The sequence below is a fragment of the Saccostrea echinata genome, unplaced genomic scaffold (assembly GCF_033153115.1).
Source record: "Saccostrea echinata isolate AGI-Se365-2 ecotype Australia unplaced genomic scaffold, CSIRO_AGI_Sech_v1 ptg000023l, whole genome shotgun sequence".
Taxonomy (NCBI): domain Eukaryota; kingdom Metazoa; phylum Mollusca; class Bivalvia; order Ostreida; family Ostreidae; genus Saccostrea; species Saccostrea echinata.
In genome coordinates this window covers 11,426,945-11,454,153 of record NW_026889772.1, presented here as the reverse complement: position 1 = coordinate 11,454,153, position 27,209 = coordinate 11,426,945, and the positions used below count along the sequence as shown (strand labels likewise).

Sequence of the window (27,209 nt, the reverse complement as noted above, 5' to 3'; positions counted from 1 at the left end):
ATCAATCAGCGACAGATCTGCAGGTTTAGGCATTACTTTGACCTTGACATTGATAAAAAAAAGTTTATTAACCTTTTTTGAGAAGATAAAGATTTTCCTTTATTATTTTGTGAGATCAGTGCTCACAATACCTCTAATTTTAATACTGCATTTTGGGTGACCTTGACCTACACTGCCTAGGTAATTAAGCACTGATCACATTATCAAGATTTCATTTCATTACATCTGGCTTACATGTATTCCACAGTCTGTCTGTACTGCTTGTAGCAGTTGCTTGTTTTAAATTTTGATAAAAATTGGCTTCATTTGAACTTTTCCTCTTTCATGAAGTTTGGAAAAAATGACATTGAAATAACTTTTTTCTCTATTGACGTTAAAAAGACAGTGTCCACAAAGGAACAGGTACTAAGATATAGAGACTTGCATTCTGTGTATTTATGTATATAATAAAACCCCACTGCTCTGATTTTAAGTTAAGCTTGTCGTTGAACCACACTGCTCAACGCGTTATCGGCTATTCGGTTGTTATCGGGCATTCGCAGGGTTCGAAATTCACTATATACAACTCGCAAAATGCGAGTTAGAATTCCCAAATTGCGAGTTAAAAATTAGGTAACTCGCAAAAACTTGCGAGTTGATTTTTTTTGCATTGAAACTGTATCAAAAATATATAATATGACAGAATACAATGCTTTTGATTTAAATCAGTAATTTAACAAAAATCACACTGTAGTTGTATTTTGTGTATTGTACAGAAGTTACTTTTTCCTTAAGTTACATGTATTTTAATTTATATAAATTTAACTTTATATGAAAATTGCGAGTAGTCTTACAAAATTGCGAGTTCACTTTCTTGGTACTAGCAATTATTTGCGAGTTGTAATTTAAGGGAGTTTCTAACCCTGATTCGGTGGATAACAACTTTTGACAGGTTAGTAAATTGTTGCATTAAATAAACATTGTAAAAATTGAAACAGAGAATGTTGATTGTGCTTTTTGTGAACAAGAATGAATACAGATACAAAATAAAGCCCCAATATATCTTATTAGTATTTGTGAGTCTTGGGAAGACTTTAAAAGTCAAATTTGTTATATTTTGCAAGTTTTTGTCCGATTGGCATTGCTGCATATAGCCTCTTTCTTCAAAATCCTTATATTTACCTAACATTAGTTATTGTCAACAATGTGACATCGTCAGAATCTAGCAAAGATGCAATTAAAAGGTAAAATTTCCCGTTTTTTTTACTTTTAGGATGTTATCGGAAATACGGTTGAATGGTTCACTTTGTTATCGGAAATTTCGGTTTTTGTTATCGGAAACAAAGGTTGTCATAGATAAGGAAAATGTAAAGAAACAACAGAAAAACTTCATTAAATCTAAATATTTAAAATTGCAGGCACACAATTTGAATTTTTTGGCTATCATTTGTCTCTTTTTAGAATATGTAACTTTAAAAAAAATTAGTGTTTATGGCATTTCTCATAATCACTGAAATGTGTGTGATCTTAACCTTACGAAAATTTGGTGTAAGTTTTAAAACCTTAGAATTATAAATCTCTATAATTGTAACCAAAATACAGATTCCAGATTTAATTATTGCGATTCTTACGTTGCATTATTCGCAATATAAAAAGACTAGCAATAATTGCTGAATTCACAGTAATTTATTCTTAGTTTTCTGTGCTTGCCTTTCAGTTACGCACTGTTCTTCGTTTTTATCTCTGTTTTGCTTGCTTCGTCTTTATTCGTTGACTTTGCATTTTTGATCTACCCTTAACCTCCTTTTGTTAGTACAAAGTACATACATGTTTTAGTTTGGTATAAAGCAATTAAAGAATCTAAACTCAAAGGTGGTTTAATGAATTTCCCAAAAGGGTGTTAAGCCAGATATGACCTAGAATTATAACTTTTGAGAAAAAAAAAAGAGATTGACTTTACTAGTTTTCAAAAAGCGTTACTGACGGAAAAAAATTATGAAGATAACGTAATCAAGCTCAAAAGTCTATTGAAACAATAAAAATTTGGAACAGAGAAAACACGGACCTCTAAAAACATCAGTGGTTGGTTTAGTGGCCAAGAAGGAATAAACACCCCCTGTCGATCGGTCACACCCATAGTGTGCTCTGTATCATTATTGGCCAAATGGAAAACCCGTAGATAATTCAATGTGTAGGTGGAGCTCATGCTTGGAGCTGGGGAGGGGGGGGGACATCGGGGAGGTTCGAACCTCACCTGGAATTTGCAGAATTATTGAACTTTTTTACTCAAGCAAATAAAAAAAACCTTGGCATCTCCCCCCCCCCCCCTCCTTCATTGAAAACGCGGATCACTGTTTGTAGAAAAAGTTAAACATATGAAGAAGTGAAGTGAATCAACCGACCCCCCCCCCCCCCCCCCCCCCAAGTGTTGTTCACTTATTTGGGAAATTTGACGGGTTTTTTTTTTCATTTAATTTATAAAGAAATATTTCTTTGCGATATGTTCCTCATTCTATTTCCTCTATTTTAAACCTTTAAATCATATGGTTTGACACAAACAATGCTATCGCTCTATATTGGACATAAAAACATTTAGCCTGCTAGGCTCATTTGGGCACTAAATGACATACTGTAGATTGGCAAATAATCACGATGATTTTAATTTCACTATGATCGCGTTTCATCATTTTTCCGCGAAATTAAACCCATCGTGAATGCTATCATTAGTTTTTTAAAACGTTTAAATGCTTATACGAAATTTAAATTAATTTCTTGCAGCGTGAAATTAAAACCATCGCGATTGGTACTTTTTGAGAAATCGTGAAATTTTAACCTTGTGGAATTTAAACGACCTACAGTCTTAGATCGGAAGACGTGACAAACTAAAGCAACTATAGATTTGTTATATACATGTAATATATATAATGTTTAATGGATAACAGAAAAATGATTGAACAGATAGGGAGTTATATTATAAAATCATAATTATAATAATTATTAATTATTCTTACTTATATACATGTACGAGTATCAAAACAAAATAACAATAGAAAGCTGAAAAATTTTCAAAAATTACTTAAGGTATTCAGATCCTCAGCAGTTATGTAATTGAAAATGCTCACAAAAATATCTCTGAATTCACAAATTAATGTATATTTACCCACTGTATTTCCTCAAAGTTAATCATTATAGTTTATCATACTACATATGGAAAATTATCAAATCTCCAATATATTCAGAAGACGAATAGAAACATCAACTATGCATTTTCTAATTGAAAACTGATCAACATTCACAATATATTTTAAGATTAAAAATGATAGGTATCCAGGCATTTAGAGAATTTGCATGTTTTTTTAAATAGTTCTTTGGTTTTACATGTATATGTCTTCTATTTTCTTCCAAAATTTATATAATACATAGTGTAAAAAGCTTGTGCTTTAATTACAAGACATCACAAATCCATTCCAATTTCATATTATGCTAAAAAGCATTGGTGTTTAAGGTAGACTCAAGAAAATCCTATTCATCTAAAACTGTATTTATTTTTTACTTTTATAAGGAACAAATGTCAACTTTTTACAAGACCCTTTCTAAGACTTCAAAAACCTTAAATCATATTAAGATGCATAAAATGGAAATTGTTGCATGAATAGCTTTCAATTTCAAGCGTCATGTTGAGACTTTTTCAATTAAATAATAATTTTAAGAGTTATCCTTCATGGCTGAGGATCGCATATCCTTAAAACACATTACGTCTGCTATTTTCAAGGATTAACAGATTATAAATTACTTTTTTCCCAATCTATTTCTAGAGCTGAAAGAAACTTTTTAACCTGAGTTTCCGATAACGTACACCCATAAAAACCGAATTATCCGGCAACATCAACCTTGTTGACGATAACATGTTTTAACCTAACGGAACATTTTAGATGCCTGTTAACTAACCCTTAATTTGGATTTTTGATCTCAGTCTGCTTATCTACAGGTATATGATTGTCCATAGAATAAATAAACCGTTTTGTTTTATTATAGAATAATCTGATTTTGACTTCTACAATGTGATGAAATATTCCCAAATTTTAATAAAATATCATTTGAAAGAGCTGTATATCTCTAGAAAGAGAGTGATTTGGTTTGTTCTTTTTGCTGCTGAAAGTAAAATCATTTATCTGCCTAAGATCACAAACTTTGTTTGCTGAAGTACGCAATTATCGTTGAATTAGGATATTTAAAAATCACCTATGTTTTCTAAAGTTTGCCTTCCTTGCACCGAATGTCCGATAACAACCGAATAGCCGATAACGCGTTGAGCAGTGTGTGAACAGGCATGAGTTGATACTGGTAAATGCTCAATATACTCGTTGAATGTTCTTTCTGGTATATAAATTTTCATTGAGAGAGGAGTACTGTAGTATACTTTTTCCTTCTTAAATATTTTATCGTCTTTTTATGACTAGGGTTCGAATGCAGTATTCACATAGAAACTTACTTGTAAGCCAAAGACGATATAAATTAAAATATATTATCAACATGATTGTTTGTATTTCTAAAGGATGTCATGCTCTAGAGCTTAAATTTTCATATATCTTCAATATATTCTTATATTATTGAGCATCTATTGTATGATTTTTAGTTAAGTATTCTCAGTAGTGAATTGCATGAAGGTATATGTATGTTTTTTAACTTCATTTTGATGTTTTATAACAATCATTTGTGAAAGTAGTGCATTTTCATCTGAAATATGGAATTTTTTATGATCATTCTAAGTGGTATGTACATTTGAAATGGAGATCAAGAGGAAATTCAAAGCATTTGTTAGCATTTCTACATATTGCTAAGATATTTCAAATTAACAAATATGCAGAAATATTTGATTATAGAATTGGAGTGGTTGTTGTTGGATTACATGTTATTGACAATTCATCTTTATATGCTTTATTTTGTATAATTAGAGAGATGGTTGAGGACATAATCGCCGAGCAGATAGCCAACATAATGGTGCTACCCAATAGAATAGCGGTCCCAATGGTGCCAGAACTAAATCTTGCCCTCCTCAAGTACCCTCCACCGGAGGTAAAGTTTTAACTCTACAGACATACTGGTACCATCCAGGTGAGGTAAGTTATAGGACTTCCTCGAAGTATCCCCCACCTCAGGTAAAAATTTAATCCTACAGGTATATATGTACCATCCAGGTGAGGTACAGGTAAGTCATAGGACTTCCCTAAAGTATCCTCCACCTCAGGTAAAAATTTAATCCTAGTCCTACTGGTATATAATTATGTACCATCCAGGTGAGGTAAGTCATGGAGCCTCCTCATGTAGTCCTCACCTGAGGTAAAGATTAACGTAATTCTACAGGCATATAGGTACCATTGAGATGAGGCTAGTTATGGTTAGTTATGGGGCCTCCTCAAGTAGCCCTCATAGGAGCTTAGGTACTAGCCAACATTTGTCAAACTTTTAAAGAATAAAAAAGTAAACGGAATTTGGCACTACTATGTTAGGAGTATTAGTAAAGCACATAATAGTGTCTTCAGCCATTTCATCTTTAGAAGCTACTGTTGTATGGGAGATAGCTGGGACAACTCCATTCCAGATGTTGCTCACACTTATTTAAAATTGATTAATTTTTAGGGTGTTTTGCGAATTTACATGGTGGAGGCCAGGAATCTGGTATCAGCTGATATGGCTTTAGTTGGAAAAGGAAAATCAGATCCATATGCTGTTTTGAAATGTAAGTAAAAATAGATGTATGGCATGTTGATTGGACTTCTGTGCATATTATGACACAAACAAGCTTTGACATGTGATATTAATCTACATGTACATGACTGTATATAACTGTGTAAAACTGAAACAATTGAAAGATTAAAAAAAATGTTTATACAACTGTACAAAAATAGTAGTATATACATAAGAAGCTTTAAAATTGTACTTTTCAGTCGGTCCTGAGAAATTCAAAACCAAAGTCATAAACAACACTGTCAGCCCTGTTTGGAATGAGGTTTTTGAGGTAAAATTCAAAAAAACTCAAGAAGCTGGGGGTGGGGTGTAGAAAGGATTTTTGGTACATATTTTCAGCAGTGTACTTGTTATAGATGAATTGTTTGAATACATCTTTCTGTCAATGCATGTCAATCACCTTTAAAGGTACCAGTTTTAAAATGTAGTGCTTTTATTGGAAGTTAAAAGAAATTCTCAATATTGAACAATTCTCTATCCTTTTTAGACTGTCATAGACTGCAAAGATGCTCAGGTGATAGACCTGGAGATAAGGGATGAGGACCCAGGAAGTAAAGATGACAAAATTGGAACGTACGTAATAAAGTTAGACAATGTCTACAAATATGCAGGAAAACTTAAAACAATCACTCTTATAGTAAACACATGTACCTGGTAGTTACACGGTAAACTTCTTTTCTTAAGAGCAGGGACAAGAGGAAAATAATAATATTTTGCTTTAATTTATGAGACTTTCTATTTGAAGGTTGTTGGTAATGGTCCTTTGAAATTCATTAACATTTTTTAATATGATTTGAAGAAAGAAAATTCTAAATCTCACAGCACAAGATATTAAATAATACTTTCTGACTCGTTGCTTTATTTTTATTTTTTTTTAGGGCAGCAATTGACATTTCCAGTACAATGACTGAAGGAACCGTTGATTTTGTAAGATACGGTAGACTTCTGTACACAATATACACATAACATTACTAGAATCCAAGGTCATTAACATGGAGTTTAAGGATAATATCAAAAAAGAAAAGCAAATGGCTATAAGTATATTAGATATACTAGTACATAAATGTGTTTTGGTAATTTTTAGCTCTACTGGTCAGAGACCAGAAGAGCTTATGGGATAGTAAGTTGTCTGTCATCTGTCCGTCTGTCTAGCTGTCTGTCTGTCCGTCTGCAGAGATTTTGAAATCCACCGGTCCCACCGGCAAAACCGGTAAATATTTCTAAAGTCTGGTAATTTTCTTCAAGTAATCAGTCTGAGCGACCGGTAAATTTTTTTTGACCTTTCCAGAATTTTCACCTCTTGATCTGTGGATGTTAAGTTTATTTGTGAGATTGTCAAAAAGATTGAATCTGCGAGTATGATAGAATAAACTCAAGGACAGTTAGTTTTTCACAAAGTGGCAGCGGCATGGCCTTATAAATTCGGTAAAAGAAAATCAGATCCATTCAGATTACCCTGGGTGATTTTTTCCCTGCCAAATCTGTTTGTTCAATCAGATGATTCAATTTATACAAAAAATTTAACCATAGCTTTATTTGGGATATAACATTATCAACCCTAATCATCATTTCCCTTAAATATAAAGGGTAATCATTATCGTTACATCAAGCATTTCCCCCACAACAATTTTAGAGGTTTGTTTTCTGCGCTTAGACAGACATGTCGGGTGTCCACCGTAAATATCACACCTGGTTAATTCAGTCTGGGGATGTTTGACCGAATTATTCATAAGCAAAAAAAAAAAAAAAAAAAAAATTCCTACCCACCGACCCTCGATTTTTTGGGAATGTTACAGGAAACAAACATAATTTTTTTTAAAGCCTAACTGGTATTAAAACAATTTCTTGGGTTTTTTAATTTTATTTTTTTTAGTATTTCAATATGTTTGCTGATGGACCAGTGAATATTTGTGTGGACCAGTGAATTTCGCTAAATCACTGGTCCACTTGACCAGTGAATATTTTTTTATTTCAAAAACTCTGTCTGTAAACAATTTTTCAAAATGCTACTTCTGCTACAGTTTTGGTCTGATTTCAATATAACTTGGCACACAAGTACACTACACTAAGATTCATAATTCTGTTTATCAATTTTTGATTTCGATGAACGGTGTTGCCATGGTTACTAAAAATAGAAATTTCTGTGAAATGCTTTCAAAATGCTACTCCTACAGTTTTGGTCTGATTGAAATATAAATTGGCAAACAAGTACACTACACTAAGATACATAATTCTGTATATCTGTTTTTGATTTCGGTGAATGATGATGCCATGGTTACTAAAATAGAAATTTCTGTGAAATACTTTCAAAGTGCTATTCCTCCTACAGTTTTGGTCTGATTTCATAATAACTTGGCACATAAGTAGACTACACAAAGATACATAATTCTGTGTATCGGTTTTTAATTTTGATGAATGGTGTTGCCATGGTTTCTAAAATTAGAAATTTCTGTGAAATACATTCAAAATGTTACTTCTCCTACAGTTTTGGTTTGATTTCAATATTACTTGGCACACAAGTAGACTAGACTAAGATACATAATTCTGTATATTGGTTTTTGATTTCAATGAACAGTGTTGCCATGGTTACTAAAAATAGAAATTTCTGTGAAATACTTTCAAAACTCTACTCCTCCTACAGTTTTGGTCTGATTTCAATATAACTTGGCACACAAGTAGATTACACTGAGGTACATAATTCTGTATATCCATTTTTAGCTCACCTCGAGGAAGTCCATTCCCAAATAACTATAAGCCCTACCTGGACCATACTTGCATGGATGATGCATCTAGGAATGGACATTACCACACTTGCTTCGGATGCTGGATCTGATTTAGATTTTCCACATGTGAGACCAGGTTTAGATTTTGGAGCAGTCTCATTCCCAAGTGCTTATAAGCCCTACCTGGATCAAACTTTCATGGATGATGCATCTAGGGATGTACACTAACCAACCTGCTTCGGATGCTGGATCAGACCTAGATTTTCCACATGAGTGAATTTTAGCCATATTTTAACCAAATTAGCATAGATGATGTATCTAGGGATGGACACTTCCAGACTTTCTTTGGATTCTGAATCTGACTTACATTTTCCAGATGAGTGACCAGGGTAATTTTTTTTGGAGTAGCTATATAATATTATGGCCTGTTATGATTTAGCTTGCATAGATGGTGCATTTAAGGATGAAACTTCCAGACTTGCTTTGGATGTTGGAACTGACCAAAATTTTCTTGATTAGTAAACAGGTTAAAAGTTTTTTTAGCAGGTCTATTTCCAAGTAACTATAAGTCCTACTTAAACCAAACTTGCATGGATATTGATCTTGGGATGTACCCTAACTAGAAAAAAAATATGATGTGAAATATGCCTTACTTATAGATAACATTCGTCGAGGTGAGTTTCATAATCTTTGATTACCTATGTTTTGATTTTGGTGAAGTGTTGCCTTGGTTACAAAAAAGGTGAAATTTCTTTGACATATTTTCAAAACATTACTTGTCACCCGCGTGGCGCAGTGGTAGAACGTTTGCTCTAGAGTCGCAGAGTAAGGAGTTGATCATTACGTTGCTGGTTCGAATCCCACTGTGGGACATGGAGACCGGTCCTTCGGATGAGACTGTATAAACCAAGGTCCCATGTTGCAGTAGGTGCTGGCATGAAAAAGATCTCTTAATGCTCAATGGCCCTGAGTGCCGAGCATAGGGTCAGAATTTGCAGCTCTCCACTGGCAAGTGGTGGCGTCTCCATATGAGTGAAAAATTCTTGAGAGGGACATTAAACAACAAACAAACAAAATATTACTTTGCCTACAGTTTGGTCTGATTTTAATATAACATGGCATGCAAGTAGACTACACTGAGATACGTAATAGTCTTTTTTTTTATGTTGATGAATGATGTTGCCATGGTAACTAGAATCAACATTTCTCTAAAATTCTTTTAAAAGGCTACTCTTTCTACAGTTTTAGTCTGATTGCAATTCATCTTGCAACAAAGAGAGAGTAAAACAAGGATTATTATTTATTTATTGCTGTTGCAAATTTTCAAGTCCAAGTGCTACTTTTCTCTTCCTTTGTTATAAGTACAAACCAGTAGAGCTACAGTCTCAACAGAGACTTCTGGTTAAAGAACAGTATTAATTTTTGACAAATACTCTAAAACAAGTTAGAAGCTTCAACATTTGGTATTTTAACATGTCTAAAATATGCAGCAAATAATTAAGTTTTGTATTTTTTTTTCTAATTTCCTTTGAAAAGACCCCAGCAACAAAATATTCAGTTATATATATTTGTGCTTGTGTTTTTTTCTGTGCTGCAGTGGTTGCCATTGGAAAATGTTAAGAAGGGGGATGTTCACCTTAAATTGGTCTGGATGTATCTGGCTAATGACCCCATGGTCCTGGAAAAGGTATGGACTTCAGATTCTCTCTGATACATTGCTTAGATAAATACATGTATAACATTAAACAGAAGCTGTTGTTTAAAATGATAATATCTATGTAATTATTTTTCCCTTAATGCCTTTAAGTTCTTAAGTTGAAGCATGATTTAGTGTCATATGTCAACACAGTTTTATTTATAAGTAGATGTTATTTTTTGTTGAAAGTATGAACGTGTGATAGTCATTGTACTTTTACAAATACTTGTAAATTTGCATGATAATAGATATTGAAGTTTAAATTTAAATTAAGCCATTAAAATTGATTTTCTAGAAGCAAGATGTGTCGAAACATGCAAAAAAAAAAATCACCAAGATTTTGATAATCGCACAAGAGATTACATAAATTAAAAGACATATTTCTCTTTTATCAGTTTGAATAAAGCTGCCCACTCTTAGCTACATGTATATATGTAAAACAATTAAACATTCATTTTGTAGGAATCCCCCCAACCTCCCCCCAAATGTAATGTTTTACTGTAAAATCCCTTTTAACTGCCCCTGCCCCCTATAAGCACCCCCCCCACCCCGGCCTTTTTCAATTGTCAGACAATTAAGAGCCCCCTGTACTGTGATTACAAATATCTAGAATCATATAGAAAGTCAGCCATAATACTTTCTATTTCCACCCTGTAAGAGTTATAGTTCTTAGTGCGCTCTTCTGTGAAAAATGTACAAATCTCGCTGGATTTCTGGGACAATTGTAACAACATGTAAACAATATATTGAATGTCAATGAAAAAACACCTTACAAACATGCAAATGAGACATTGTATTGTGTGGACTTTACATGCATCAGAAGTAGAAATGACAACCAAATCAATTTACATCTATAAAAGGAAGTTGATGGCAAGTGTTGATGGTTCATCTCCAAATACAATGTAAATGCATCAAAAGGGTTGAATTTTTTATAAGTGGGATTTCGTACGCTCACTTACGTCTATGTCTATTAGTTCTTCTAATCTTTAACGGGAATGACAAATACAGTCAAACCTCATTATCTCGAACTCAATGGGACTGAGATAAAACTTTGAGATATCCAAGGGTTCGAGATATCGAGGGTAAAATACTTAAGAAATAAGTGGTTAGGACTTCTTAATCGCTTAGACATATCCATGGTATTCGAGATACCTGTTTTTGAGGTACCAAAGTTCAACTGTACATTTAACTTTCAAAATAGGATTGAGATCGGCATGTTTTGTATTCTCCGATATGTCATGTTTGTCCCAGTCAAATGACCAAATGTGCCTCCAATTTGAGGAGTTCCAGTAATGGAAATCCAAAGTATTTGGAAAAAGTGAAAATGAAACTCGTTAATTGGGTAATTTGTATGTAAAGTATTCCTGAAAGTGAAAGATTTTTAGAACAACCTAATTATGTATTTCTGAAATTGAAAGTTACCTACAATTGTTCTCCTTGTGTATTCTCTAATTTTTTCGGTGGAAAAAGAAATCATTGAGCATTATTTGTCAGGATTATCTTATGGTAAAGGAAAGTAAGACAAATATTTCATGGTTCTCTGAATTTCTCAAAAGATTTCTTGAAGTTAAAATATAACATTAAATATTATGATGAGAATACTAAAATAACTGCCCTCTTTTCACAATTTTCTAAGCGCCCGGGGTAGTTAAAAGGGATTTTATGATACATCACCAAATTTAGATAAGTGTGAACATTTACAGTTAAAAACAAATTACACTGTAGTATATGTAACAGGAAAACCAATAGACTGTGAACTCTTCTGATTTTTTTGAAAATGACAGTAAGGTATCACAGATTTGAACTTTGACATAAAAAGTTATCTTTAAATTTCATGTATGTCTTTTGAAAATAACTTTTATGTCCAGGTATTACATGTATGTCTTCTTGTAATTCTTAAGTTGTTCACACTAATTGTTTAAAAATGCAGAATTCAAGGTCCATTGCTGATTTATTGCTATTAGTTAATGCTCTGATTTATTCTGTTTTCTTTTATAGATATTAATTATTAAGTATTGCTTTTAGTTGATACATGTTTCTTTTTCTAATTTTTTTTTCTGTTTGAAAATTAAAACTTATGGTAAGTGTCAAGCATTTTTGGAATTTAAAAATACTTGTATTTGCTTTTAGACACTATAACTGAAGAATGCATGCTAATTGTTTTTCCCCTTTCATCCAAGTTTACAAGTTCCTTTTTTCATTTTTCTTTCATCATTTTCATGGCAAGGATGCTATTATGATACAATTTTACTTTACATTTTGTGTGAAAAAATCCAGTCAAATTTCCTTACATCAAAGATAAAAGAGCAAACTTGATTTATCAATTCATTAAAAAAGTATATCAACATGTTGCAATAAAAACTGCCTGAACATAGTGATTTAATCTGAGATTAATTTGGAAAGGAAGATCAAAATATCATCTGCTAACAATAAAGAAGGTTTGCATTGATTGTGCATTGAATTGATCAAGCTTTCAAATGTCAGTCTCCAACATTATTTTTCAGAAAGTGAAGAAATCCAGTATTGTTCTCTGTTATATGCTTTTTTTGTGAATTAAAGCATTAGGTTGTAGAGTTTTTCTTTTTTAAATCTTGGTCTGATTGGAAAGGAATGTACTGTGAATGAAACTTTTTATAGATTCAGAAAAAAATGGTGAAATCTAATACAAAAATACTTTTTGAGTATTTAATTTAATTTTTGTATTCTTCAAGTATTTAAAAAAAATAATTAAAAAAAAAAAGTTTTTGATAGTGCAACGATAATACTCTGTGATTTAGGCATTTTTATTTGAATTGGAATTTTCATTTGATCATGATATATTAAATTCATTAAAAAGTAATATTGAGAATATATTGAACACTAACAAGGAGATGTCATTGATGTTTTTATTTGAAGTGTTTTCTGGATGTTACAATTCAATTTAAACTTTTTTGAATTAGTTGTGTGCCTCTTGAAGAAACATTTTTTTTTATAAACATACATTTATATCACTTTTACACACTAGAACTCACTTTCCACCACCAGTTTTATACTTTTTTATGATGACTGAAAATCTTGTACAGGTATATGCGGAAATTAGCTAGACTAGATATAGTCTAGTGTATTCTTAGAATTACTTATTGGTTTTATATACAGTCGTACATCATAATAAACTGAGATAAATTTTTGTTTGATAAAATTTTATTTGCACAACAGATAAACTTTTTCTGTATTTTATTTTTTTAGTTGAATTTAGAAGTATTTAAAATAAAAAATTGCAGTCTTATTATTTATTGTGTAAAGATCATTCATTACTGAAGACATTGCACCGTCCTTGGGTGCCTTTAGTAAATATTTGTCTATATATCTATCTTCCATAAAGTGCTTTTAACCTGTAGACTTTAGAATAAGTACCTAGATGAAAGATAGTTTTAATGGAAGAAGTCTTAAAACTTTGATGTCCATGTGTAAATTTGAAGGTCAGAATGTCAAGGTTATCCACATTCCAACTTCAGTTATACTACATTTACTTTTCAAGTTGGTGTCTTCATATTCAATTCAAAGAATGAAAATAGTTTTTAAAAAGTAAAGACATACATCTTTAGATATTTAGTGATAGGTTAGAAGTCAGAAAATTTTTGGAGCACCATATGGCACTTAATGACTGTCAGATTACTGCTTACAATAGATTTATTTACATCAAATCTGTGTAAGCCATGTTCATAACTCACGTACAGTGTATATTACAATTCTGACCCAATTCCTACAGTAACATCAGTGGATGCGCACTCTTTTAAATGATACATATGTAACACACATGTTTACAATGATTTTGTGTTTGCAAATAAAAACTGTCAAATTAAAGTGCATGTATATCTTTCTGAAATCTTTAAGTACATATACTTTGACAAGACCTTTAGAAGTATTAACTATTAATACTATTGAGTTTGTTATTCAATTTCACAGAGTTTGGGAACCAGATATTTTAAAATTTATGCTTGTATAAATACGCATGTTCGTATCTTTCAAGGTCGTACATATTTTATTTTGTAGACTATGAAACAGACAGATACAACCTCTGAACTTGCCACCTGTGTCCTTATGGTTAACCTGGACTCTGCCAGAGACTTACCTGTAAGTATTCTATATACATGATATATAGTACCAAGTTGATATACCGGTATATATATATATATATATATATATATATATATATATATATATATATATATATATTAGATTAGTATTTGATCCATTAATAATTTGTAATTGATATACTTTTTGCGTATTTATCTGTTAATCTGTTGTCGAGACAATTGAATATTGACTTATGAGTATGGTTAAATTAACATGTCTATATTCATGTTGTGTCCAGTTTATTATGTGCATGTAGGAGAAATGTTTTACTTTAAGTTTTGTTCTGTCATTTATGGATTCTATTCAAGTCTCAGGCATTTTATGTAATCAAAGTATGTTTGTTAGATATAATTATGAAAATTGAAGAGTTTGTTTATTTTGAACATATGTTTTATTTGAGAGGTTTCTGTACTATGATTTTAAGAGAGAGATAGATTTTATGCTGTTTTATGCATTATATTCCACAGAGTTCCAAGGTAATTACAGAACACACACAAGTTTTGAATCTATACAACCTTTTATAGCTAGCAAACATAAATAATAAGCGTGTGTATTAACTTTAAGGCTCCTTCAGTTCTCAATCACTGTAAACCAACTTAAATTTGCAGACAAGAATGTGAAAGTTTTGATGTCATTCACAAATATTTATCATGATAAAGCATTTCTGAAAATACCTTATGTTTATGCAGTAAAGGATGAGCTAATATTAATAATGCATGTAACTGTTCCAAGTGGATTTTCACACCACAGACCAACCATTTCAAAATTAGAAAAATATACAATATATGTCAAATTATAGTTGGCTTACAAAAGTCATCATTAAGTCATCATCAGTATATGTTGCACTACAATGACCCACTCCAGTGGGCAGTGAACAAAAACTTCAGCTGCTGTGCAAACCAAGATGTATCGATGCTGGTGGTTTGATATGTCCAGTGCTACGCTGTAGAACGGTCTGCCCGAAAACTTGAGAGAAAATTACTTTCTTTAAAAAAACATTAAAATTACTTTTTTTTTTTTTTTTTTTACAATCACATATCCAAACTTTTAAGTGTTAATTAGTATAATAAAATATTTTAGCCCCCCCTCCCCCACAATGGCCAGGATATATAGTGTTTGTCATGCATGTCCATCTTCAGTCCTTTCATCCTTCCATCACTCTTTGCATTTAGCTCAGTTTCAAAGAAACTATTGAGAATATTTTATCAACCTTTATATGCTAATACACATCGATGAGAGATATTCAACTTCAATAGTTTTTTACCTTGACCTTTCCTTTTACCTTGACTTCACTTTTCTTAAATTTGCAATTAGCTTAGCTGCAAAGAAACTACATGTACATAAGTTGGCGCATTCAAAATTTAGCGCAATCAAGAGGTTGGAGTTGTTGGCATAATCATGAATTAGTGCTACACATGTCTGTGCCGTGAATTGTATCAGTAAATGATTTCTTAGAGGTATTCATGAATTAGCGCATCATTGTCTGTGCCAAAGCCGCTAAAATATGAAGCCCGCTTTTTTAGGTCACCTGAGTCACTCTGGTGACCTATTGCTATCTCTTTTCGTCCGTCGTCGTCCGTCGGTAGTCATTCGTAAACTTTTGAACATTTTCAGCTTCTTCTCTGGAACCAGCAGACCAATTTCAACCAATTTTAGCATATAGCATCTATGGGTGAAGGGGAACAAAAATTATGAAATCCGTGGCCCCTGCCCCCCTGGGGCCTGAGGGTTGGGGCCAAAACCATCAAAATTAATGCAATCTTTAAAAATCTTCTTCTTTACTCCTGGACATCAAGCAGTCAAACTGTTAGCATGATTGTAATAAGCATTGAGCCCTCTACCAAAATTGTGAAATTCATGGCCCCAGGGTCAGGGGTTCTGGTGCTAGGGTGGGGCTATATAGATCATATAGTGAAAGTGCATTATTTCTTTGAAAATCTTCTTCTCTACTCCTGGGTATTATTGAAACAAATTGAATACATAGTTATGATAAGCAAGAGTGACTCTACCAAAATTGTGAAATTCATGGCCCCAGGATCAGGGGTTCTGGTGCTAGGGCGGGGCTATATAGATCATATAGTGAAAGTGCATTATTTCTTTGAAGATCTTCTTCTCTACTCCTGGGTATTATTGAAACAAATTGAATACAAAGTTATGATAAGCAAGGGTGACTCTACCAAAATTGTGAAATTCATGGCCCCAGGGTCAGGGGTTCTGGTGCTAGGGCGGGGCTATATAGATCATGTAGTGAAAGTGCATTATTTCTTTGAAAATCTTCTTCTCTACTCCTGGGTATTATTGAAACAAATTGAATACATAGTTATGATAAGCAAGGGTGACTCTACCAAAATTGTGAAATTCATAGCCCCAGGGTCAGGGGTTCTGGTGCTAGGGCAGGGCTATATAGATCATGTAGTGAAAGTGCATTATTTCTTTGAAAATCTTCTTCTCTACTCCTGGGTATTATATAAACAAATTAAATACATAGTTATGATAAGCAAGAGTGACTCTATCAAAATTGTGAAATTCATAGCCCCAGGGTCAGGGGTTCTGGTGCTAGGGCAGGGCTATATAGATCATATAGTGAAAGTGCATTATTTCTTTGAAAATCTTCTTCTCTTCTCCTGGGTATTATTTAAACAAATACCTGGTTATGATAAGCAAGGATGCCTCTTCCAAAATTGTGAATTTCATGACCCCTGGATCAGAGGTTCTGATATTAGGGTGGGGCTCTATTTATTATATAGTGAAAATACATTAATGCTTTAAAAATCTTCTCTGCACCTGGGCATATCAGAGGCAAAAAGAGTAAAAGTTTTAATAAGGAAGGGTATTTTTACCAGATTTTTGAACATCAGAACCATTTGGTCAAGTGTTCTGGTCCAGGCCAGGGCTCTATTAATTTGTATTCTACTGAGAGGAGTTATTCCCCTTTGCCATATACTTGTGATAATTAATCACTGTAAATAATGTACTTGAAAGGTTAATAGAATAAGAGAATTATGCAAGAATTTTTATTGTATAATACAAAAAGTACTTTCATAGTTTTAATGATCAGGTAGACTTGTAAGTAACAGATAAATAAAAATGAGACAAAAATAACTTGTCTTATTAAATGTTCATCAAAGACCAAGAGAGGCCAATGTAAGAGATTTCAACAAGGAATTAAAAGAGTACAGAAGCACTGATTATAAGTTTGTTTATATACTGTCTGGTGAGAGTGATAAATGGGGAACAGATTAGAACCTAATTTATGTACTGTTAATGAATACTAGACTAATTATTTTGTTGATCCAGATCACCCTATTTTTCTTGCTTTTGGGCAACAAAGCTTCACCTTTCAGTTCATTTTATACTCTGTGGATCCTATAAATTGGTGTATTATACTCAGGTGACCTTTAAGGCCCTTGGGCCTCTTGTTTAGTACACATACAGTATTCAAGATAGATGCACTGATACATTATTTGGTAAGACTTTATCAACTGTGTCCAGTTTTTGTTTAAAGAAACTATTCAAGATATTTTCATCAAACTTAATACACTAGTACAAATTTTGTTGCTTTACTTATGAACCATGGGTGGGCCATTCATGTCCTAGGGACATATTTCTTTTCAATTAATTTTTTTTATTACTGTTTTGATTATACTTTACTTTCACAGGACATGTAAACATTTCTGGTAGTACTTCTAAATTTTTATGTATTGAGAGATTTTTATTCTTCAATCCATTTTCTTAATTTTTATATTATTTTTTCAAATTAGTTGTTGTTTCTAAACACTAGTATTATTATGATTTTTTATTTTCTTACTAAATATCTATACATATATTTTTTTTAATTTTATGTGCGGCACTTTAGAGTATTTTTTAAAATAATAATTAGTACATGTGCTATAAATTTGTTACCAGTAATAATAATTAGAAAAAATTAAAATGTTGCTGTATAATTAGTACTGATAATACAAGAATTGAGGATGTATGGGTGATGCTTCATAGACCAAAATCATATCAACAAAAACATTTAATTTTATGTCATGCTACCCTGATAAACTCTTTTTCAAGAAGGGACTTTTCACCATTCTTACAAAAATATGTTTCCATCGAATGTTTGAGTTTGCTGGTTTTTGTCATACCAACTGATTGACACTTGCACTGTCTTCCACTCTTACAAAATGATTAACAGATGTGCATGGTCATGCAGTTAGATGTGGCACAATGACTAATTGTTCTGAGACTAACCCATTATCCCTTTTTTGGCAGCATTTAAGGTAGTCTACATGTACACATATTCAGGTTGTACTAGAAAATATTGCATTACACATGAAGCCAGTAATAATCATTACTTTGTGAAGTCTAGTTTATTTTACACCAAGATAATAATCAAAATTTCGACACATTGCCTAGTACACAAAGGGAAGATGTTTTTATTTAAAATCTTTACTACTATTTCTGCATATTTTTAATATGTGAAAAAGAACACAATTTTTGATTCTGACTATTCACAGTAGGTAAATGATTTTGTTTCTGTTGACATGGAGACAATGGCAAGACAATTGCACTTTGTGCTTACAAAGTCTAGTATTTAAAAATCCAAGTCTCCCCAAAGTGTCCAAAGACTGTGATTACATAACATGAAGTAGTTATGGTCTGTGGATAGTTCTGTATAGTGCCATAACAGTACATAGTACATTGATGCTTTACATACTGTTAGAAAGTTATAGCATACAAAATATATAGGGTTAAACTTACCAAAAAACAGGAAGGTAAAATGATGTGGAGAAAATTAATTTGTGAAATATTTACACACTTAAATTTTTATTAGTTCACAAGATATGAAGTAAATGACCTACTGTATAATTGCCCATCAACAAACAGATTGTGTAATTTCATCAACATAAGCTTATTTGAGTAATATAATCAAAGAAACTTTTACATTTCATTCCCTCTGCAGTGTAGAAAACACATGTATAAAAAAAAATATTTATTCTATGTAGATCTCTTTATGCATTTTATATATTCTACAAAGATTTTTCATCTTTTTCCTGCTTTAAATATTTAATTATGATAAAAACTACTTGTAGATTAGTGTAAATAGATTTTACAAAGTGTGTTAAACATTTTCCAAGGTATAATGACTTTCTTCTTTTCAGTCTTTTTTTTTCTTTGTGTATAATGATAATCCAAGTGAGGATGATTTTATTAGTTGGAATTCATTTTTCTCTTTAGAAATTATTCAGATGGGTATGTTACATTACTATATATTGAAGAAAAAGGTTTCATTCAGTTGGAAATGTTACATTTATTAAATTAAAATTAATAAATTCTCTGTGTAAAAAAATATGTTGCTTTTTATTTAAGTTTGTACTCTTTGTTGTTTTTTTCTGATTGTTCTAGATGAATTGTTTACTGATCATGCATGTATGCTGAAAGATTATCTCAGAAAATATGTTTTATTTCAGGCAAACCCTCTGCACTCGGCTATAAAATTTTTCTGACCTATGACAATAATGTTTCAAGTAAAACTAAGTACACCAAATGGGGAAATATTTATATTAACAAATCATTGCTGACAATCTTATAGGAAACAGTGATTTATGTTTCGAAGTTGCCTAAAAGTTGTAAAAAGTGATCTCTATTTAAAAACAATTACAGGTTTAACTGATGACTAAGTTAAAATAATAACAGTTTTACTGATGACTAAGTTAAAATAATTACATTTTTATTGATGACTAAGTTGATATAATTATACCCCCCCCCCCCCTTCAAAGAAGGGAGGGCATATTGCTTTGCTGCTGTCTGTCGGTCCATCAACAGTTTCCGTTCATTTTCTTCGCAGAGGTTGCACATACTGAAATGAAATTTGGTATACAGATTTATCATAAGAATATCTACTAGGCTAAGTTCTGTTTTGGGTATAATTGAGCAATTTCTGACAGAGTTATGCCCTTTGGACTTAGAATAATTCCAGTTATTTGGGGGGGGGGGGGAGGGGGGGGGCACATAAGTGTTTCACATTTTAACATCTCTTGTTACAGTTTTATTGATGACAAAGTTAAAATAATTAGTTTTTTTGATGATTAAGTGGATATTTTTATAATTTTATTGATGGCTAAGTTATAATAATTACAGTTTTATTGATGATTAAGTAGATATTATTATAGTTTCAGTGATGACTAAGCTAGGTTATAATGTTATCAAAATATATGTGTCCTTATAAGGTAAAGATTTGTGTATGTTAGATAATTCTTTTTTCTGTCCAATTTTGCTTTGATATCAAGTTAAAAAAATTAAAGATGATTTGTATCTTAAATCAACAGAGAGTAAAGAAACAGATAGCTGAACCGAGTCCTTTTGTAATTCTCTCCATTGGACCGAAGACTTTTGAGACAGAAGAAAAGCCCAACACAGATAGTCCTGTGTGGGAGAAGCCATTCCGATTCCTGGTTCAGAACCCCCAAATTCAGAAGCTGGACATTCAGGTCAGTGAAAATGTTATAAAATTATTTCTGATTCATTTTAAAAAAGTTTATTAATCTTAGCGGTTCCAGATTCAACTACCATTTTGAATCTGAGTCATATAATGTCTGTGGATGAAGAATCCTTAGATGGCAACTGAAATTAAAAATATAAAAAATAATAATGAAATAGAATTTTATCTTTTTTTTTGTAGATTTTTGACAAGAAGAGTCCAAAAGATTCCTTGGGTGATCTAAATATTCCTTTGAAAACCTTGTTATCTGCCCCTGACATGACTCTTGACCGAGATTTTGCTCTCAAGAACTCAGGATTGGATAGCAAGATCAACATGAGACTGTCTCTAAGAGTAAGTTTTCCAATGTCTTAGAAATTTGTCAAACACGACACACCAATATCAATATCACTACTTTACTTTTCATGAATAATCCAGAGGTATTTCATTTGTAACTTTCTTATAGATTTTACAAAAGGTACTGCCTTTAGATAAAGCAAGATACTTATTTGTTAAAGAGGAGAAATTTCTGTCCTTTGCTTTAGATCTTGACAACAGAAAACAACCCAGCCTGGAGAAGTGAGGGTAGCATGCTGAACACAAACTCTAGCAGTGTGGATCCCCCTGCTTCAAAGGACAAAGAAGCCACATCCACCCCTGTAGATCCACCCACATCTCAGAAGAAGGTGACCCCATCCACATCAGACTCTGCCCAAAAATCTCAGCCCTCAAAATCAGCAACTGCTAATGAACCCAGTCCTACCATTAAGAAGGTGGATGTCACACAGGTCAATGCAGCAAAGCCTGAGGGACAAGTGATTCCTCCTGCCACCAACACTGGCCCCCAGACAGTAACCAGTACTGAGGTCAGACAGAGGAAAACCAAGTCCTCCCCAGCCCCAGCTGAGTGAGTAGCACTGAGGCAGTGTAACACCCTCTCCATCATACAACACGCCTTACCTAAATTAGAGTTACAAGTCTTTGTCAGTGAAGAATAATGGAAATATTGTGAGAATATGAATACAACAAACAGTTTATAAGTCACAGTAACCAAAATGAAAATCTCACAGGAGAAATGTTGATTATTTTGAACAGATTGACCATTGTGTTATGGTACCTTTCTCTGTATTTGCCTGGTTGATTTTTAGGTCCGATACCAGAGGTGCGTATGGAAGAGGAAGGATTCAGTTGACCTTCAGATACAGCTCTCAAAGACAGAAACTAGTGGTGGTGGTTCATAAATGTCTGTGAGTATCTGTACAATAGTATCTTGCTTAATTGTTATACCCCATGCAAACTCAAGTTTGGAATAACTAACTAAAGTCTACTATCTGTATTTAGACATCTTTTTGTATGGAGATTATCTCTAAATCTTTTTATTTTGACAACATTTTAGAAATAATATACACTGTACTTTTAAATACTATTTGAACATATCACCTGGTATTTTCAGATTTATTTCTAAAAATATATTTTAAAAAATGCCTTTTAAAGGTTTAATTGTACACCACATCTGCAGAGAGACCTTACATCAACAGATTATTTTACTTAATATACAAAGGTTGCTTGTGACCAGAGGTGTAACAACCCTACACCATGGTCATCTGGACAAGGTGAAGAATACTGGTATTCACATATAAATTGGCTTGAGGGTTGATTATGATCAGAAGAAATGTGACAGGTCAAGGTCACATATTCAGTAGGAATTTGGATATAATTATGTTAAATTCCAAAAGACACAACTTTGCTTTGAAAGAGTATCAAGAGGTCATTATTGACACACAGGTTGCTTGTGCCCAAGAGATCTGTCATTATTCCTAGCCAAGGTTATTTGGATAAGGTAATGGTCACATGGCTCAGACGGGGTTAGAATATACGGTAGCCCGACGTCCGGGGCTAAACGTTTCAAGACTCGGGCTAGTTTATTTATTAAAATGTAATTATAGTCTGTCGAACTAGCAGACCAGAAAAAAAATTCTCATCAGTTTACTTTTGTTTTCTATGCAGAATGGTTCTTTTGAATGAGAACCGGTTTAACTTGTTTCTGTCACCAAAGCTTTTAAAACATTTTCTTGTGTTATGTTTCATTTTTGCATAAAAAATTGTTGGGTTAGTTAGTTTGAGGTTTGGGCTAGTGATTTTTACTTATCAGTAGCCCTTGGGCTAGTGCGTTTTCCAGGGAAATTTCAACCCCTGGCTCAGAAGTTAGATGTTCTTTTGGCCATGATTTTTTATGGACAGTCACTGTAGGACTGTCATGCACACCACTAAAGTTGCTCACAACCAGACATGTTACAGCCTTCAATTACATTGAAACACAGTTTAGGCCACAGAGATTTGCAGTGTAATATTTTGCAAGGTAGAAGAGTTTAAAGCTGTTTCAAACTATGCTCTCTTTAAGTTAATTGCTCCCTGGTGGCATTCAGGACTCAAAATTAAAGTTTGTTTGTCTGTGTCCAGCTCATTTTGTGATTGAACAAGTCAATCTTCAGACACACTTGTTACTTACTGTTACATTATGGAATATTGTAAATACCCTTAGAATTCATCTTATACGGTATATCACAAATCAAATATGACACGTTAATTAAATCTTAAGGGCTCACTCAATTGTCACCAGATATTGGATGAGCTCAATAAAGATGGTTTCATGCTAACAGTGCTAATGTATTTAAATTAGTAATGTTTTTATTTTCATGATGAAACAAATCTCTGTAAGTCAAAATTAATTATACTACTTCATTCTTGAAATAAAGTTCTACTAATTTTTTATACCTCTTTAGAATGGGACAAGTAAACAATGAAATCTGAACATTTGTTGACAACTTCTCCCATGGACAAGTGGAATTTTTAGTTAATGCTGAGCCCTAGTATTAATGTCATTAGGCAATTCTAAAATGTTTTGTTACTACATGTATTGATGCAACATTTCAGCACACTGTGTTTTCATATGTAGCCTTTATTTTGCAGGAATTTGCTGCCGTGTGACAGTGACAACTTGGCAGATCCTTACGTGAAAATGTACCTTCTTCCTGACAAGTCCAGTAGTGGCAAACGGAAAACAAAAATCGTCAAAAACAACCTGAATCCTGTCTTTGATGAAACGTAAGTTGAAAACCTTTTGCCTAAGTTTGTTACAGAGTAGTTATATATCAGTAATAAGAATGTTAATAATAAATACTTGTATGCAAGGATTTTCATTTAAAAGCAATAAGTTTATGTGAGCAAAGGGGGAAATTGGGATTTTCTTATCAAGGCTTATCAAGCATCTTCTGCCTAAGTGTCCATATATGATAACCATGCATTTTCTGTTTCAACTAAGAGTCCAGCAGAATCAGAGATTAAGATTTGATAATTTAATTTTCTGCATATGTATATATTCATTTTAGGTTTGAATTTCCCTTGAAGCAGGAGGATATAGCAGGTCGTGACTTGGAGCTGACCATCAGGAATGACACCAGTTATTTCTCCTCTAATATCAAAGTAATGGGTGTGGTGACTATTGACCTGTCTAAAATGGACATCTCTAAAGCTGCCACAGAGTGGTATGTACCCAGTAGAGACAGAAATATTTAATGTAGTCCTGAATGATAAAGGAAATCCATGTTGTAGGGTTTATTAGTAAAGACATTTAAAAAAAACCTTTCATAATTATGTAAGGTACATGTGACATATGGTTCCTCTGTATAATTCACAGTGATACATGTACATGTATATACTGGATTCTTAATCTTTGTTGTTGTTTTTTTTGTAACTATATTGATTTTTTTTTTAAATATGATATATCAATAAAGTGTCCTGAGAAATTCATCCACCATGTCTAAAAATGTTGACAAAATATTTTCCCATCATTAACATTTAAATATGTATGATAAAATGACACAAGGATTCCTCCCATCCTTAGTTAAAACACATTAATCTTGAAAACCTTTCCTCATCAGTATGTACATCAAATATACTTTAATGATAATTCTCCCATCTTTAAAAATAGCCCTCTGCTCTGTACACCAAAATGCACATATTGTTGGGGGGGGGGGGGCAGATTTATTCTCTGCCTGTCTCTAAAACACTTAATCATGATGTTTCCAATCATCTGATATAAAAAAAGAAACTTGGAGAATGAATTCCCTATTTTTAAACAAAAGATATGGTTGATTGATCTCCTATCCTTAGTTAAAACACGTTGATTGGCCAGCATTACTTACACATACAAAGAAACAGTTACCAATCATTATATACAATCATTATATGCAATGAAACATGTATGAGATTAGAGGTATTTATTCCTCTCTAACTACAGTCATTGGTTATGAAGTTTCCAAACGTAATATTCAAGGTTTTTATTTCTTCGTAAATATTGGATTTGTTTTACCTGTAGTTCATGTAACATTAAGGCTTTAAGGGGCAGATTGAAAGTGATAAAAAAGAAAGGTTTAATTTTAAGAGTCTCATTTTAAAACTGAACCATTTTCTATTTTTTCTCAATCTTTTTACCCATTATAATTACCATGTGACTACACTGTATATATGTTTGTGACTTAATCTTTTACCCATTACAATAATTACCATGTGACTACAGTATATATGTTTGTGACTTAATCTTTTACCCATTACAATAATTACCATGTGACTACAGTATATATGTTTGTGACTTAATCTTTTACCCATTACAATAATTACCATGTGACTACAGTATATATGTTTGTAACTTAATCTTTTACCCATTACAATAATTACCATGTGACTACAGTATATATGTTTGTGACTTAATCTTTTACCCATTACAATAATTACCATGTGACTACAGTATATATGTTTGTGACTTAATCTTTTACCCATTACAATAATTACCCTGTGACTACACTGTATATATGTTTGTGACTTTGCAGGTTTGACCTCCATCCAGAAGACAGTGATGATGCAGAGAATCCTGTCTCTGTGGAATCCGATGTCTGAGCATGTGCAGTGAAAGTAGCTCTCCTAAGATCTGAGGTTGTCCTTGTACTCACTGAATGAGAACAAAATAGTGATAAAAAACATGACAATAGTTACCAAGATATTATTCATGTTATACTCAGTAGAACCAATATATTTGTTATGAATTGTATGCATTATTGGGAGAGGTTTATTATGTATGGTTGGGAAATTATGTTAAACTCTAGTATATCCTAGGGATATTGCATTTACACTTTTCACTGCCTTTGTCTAATATTTTATGGCAGAATTAGTTTTTGAGTTGAGCGGTTGATGTTTGCATCCTATCTTTTCAAGAAAAAAAGGCTGTTAAACAAGACATCTCTTAATATGGAAATCAAGATTCTAAGTGTAGTCTCAATTTATACTGATGCATGCACGACATTTTCACAAAATGAAGAAAAAAAAATCTCTTATTTTGAGGAATAAATCACAATAATCTCATGAATAGTATTCATTCTGATGGCAGATTCTAAATGTAGTTTTCAATTTTAAATTGAATTTTATGTATGCAAATACTGTTATGAGTGACAATACTGACTTAATGTAGTTCTTAGAAGATGAGTTGTCAGAAGGGAATGATTTTTAGTGATTTGAAAACCCCTGTTTAGTATTTAAGTTTACTGAATTTGTTAATCCATAGTTTATATGTATACATATATATTGTATATAGAATTTTATTTTGTTTATGTCATTTTTATTTAATTACATCAGTCTCCTACACTTGTATTTGTTTGATTTTTTAGTTATTCACTGATAGCTATGTGTTTGTGAGAATTAACTTTATTCTTAATATACTACGGATTTATATAAAGTTCTGTCAGTGATGTGAGAGAACTCCCCGTCCAGCATGTTGCTTTATTTGTTCATTGTTCTAGACACATTTTGACGTGTTCCTTGTACATTATAGCTCCTTCTGTGATCAAAGTTTTTTGTTATTTGAAAAGTTTTAAACCTTGCTTTTTATTTTGTGCAATATATCTGTATATTTAAAGAATTCTTCACGTTTGAAAAAAAATTGTTTATCATAGCTATGCTTTGTCAAAATGATGTAACTAAATTTCAATTTCTTTATTGCATTAAGTCAAAGTCAAGATTTTTTTTTTTTATTTACATTACTGTAATTTTACCAGCAGGAAATGTTTTCAGATATCTTTGAAGTCAGTGGGTGTGCAGTGTTTATTTAAAAATATGCTTTAATACTTTCTGTCTTGTTTTCAAATTCACCTTCTTGCATGTCTTAATACTCCAGTTGTTATTTTTTTATTTTTTTATTTTTTTAGATAACTATTTTCGTTTTGTAATAAATTTTTTTTTCATAAAAAGTATTCTTTGAAGCTGCCTCAGAGTAAGAAGATTGGATTTTTTTTACTTCAAATGTCATAGGCAAAATTATTTTCGAAATTTCATCATTGTGATACAGGGCAAAAAATGAATGTACATGAACTTGAAACGTGTATGTGTTTTGATATGGCTGTCAGAAAATAAAAAAAAATCAAACATATTC

General features: G+C 32.3%; 1 protein-coding gene across 2 annotated transcripts in view; it reads left to right on the top strand.

Annotated features, from left to right (window-relative positions):
- The window catches only part of LOC133191191 (extended synaptotagmin-2-like), a 45,122-nt gene extending 17,913 nt beyond the window's left edge, over nucleotides 1–27,209 (top strand). Inside the window, exons 8-21 of one of the 2 annotated variants that reach the window (XM_061326919.1) lie at nucleotides 4,935–5,055; nucleotides 5,620–5,719; nucleotides 5,928–5,998; nucleotides 6,215–6,300; nucleotides 6,606–6,654; nucleotides 10,048–10,137; nucleotides 14,191–14,259; nucleotides 20,577–20,738; nucleotides 20,930–21,082; nucleotides 21,274–21,635; nucleotides 21,877–21,975; nucleotides 23,699–23,833; nucleotides 24,118–24,273; nucleotides 25,618–27,209. In XM_061326919.1, coding sequence (XP_061182903.1) covers nucleotides 4,935–5,055; nucleotides 5,620–5,719; nucleotides 5,928–5,998; nucleotides 6,215–6,300; nucleotides 6,606–6,654; nucleotides 10,048–10,137; nucleotides 14,191–14,259; nucleotides 20,577–20,738; nucleotides 20,930–21,082; nucleotides 21,274–21,635; nucleotides 21,877–21,975; nucleotides 23,699–23,833; nucleotides 24,118–24,273; nucleotides 25,618–25,684 — 1,720 coding nt within the window. In that variant the 3' untranslated portion in view covers nucleotides 25,685–27,209. Of the gene's footprint in view, nucleotides 1–4,934; nucleotides 5,056–5,619; nucleotides 5,720–5,927; nucleotides 5,999–6,214; nucleotides 6,301–6,605; nucleotides 6,655–10,047; nucleotides 10,138–14,178; nucleotides 14,260–20,576; nucleotides 20,739–20,929; nucleotides 21,083–21,273; nucleotides 21,636–21,876; nucleotides 21,976–23,698; nucleotides 23,834–24,117; nucleotides 24,274–25,617 lie in introns of both variants that reach the window. The other variant, XM_061326918.1, reaches the window with a different exon arrangement.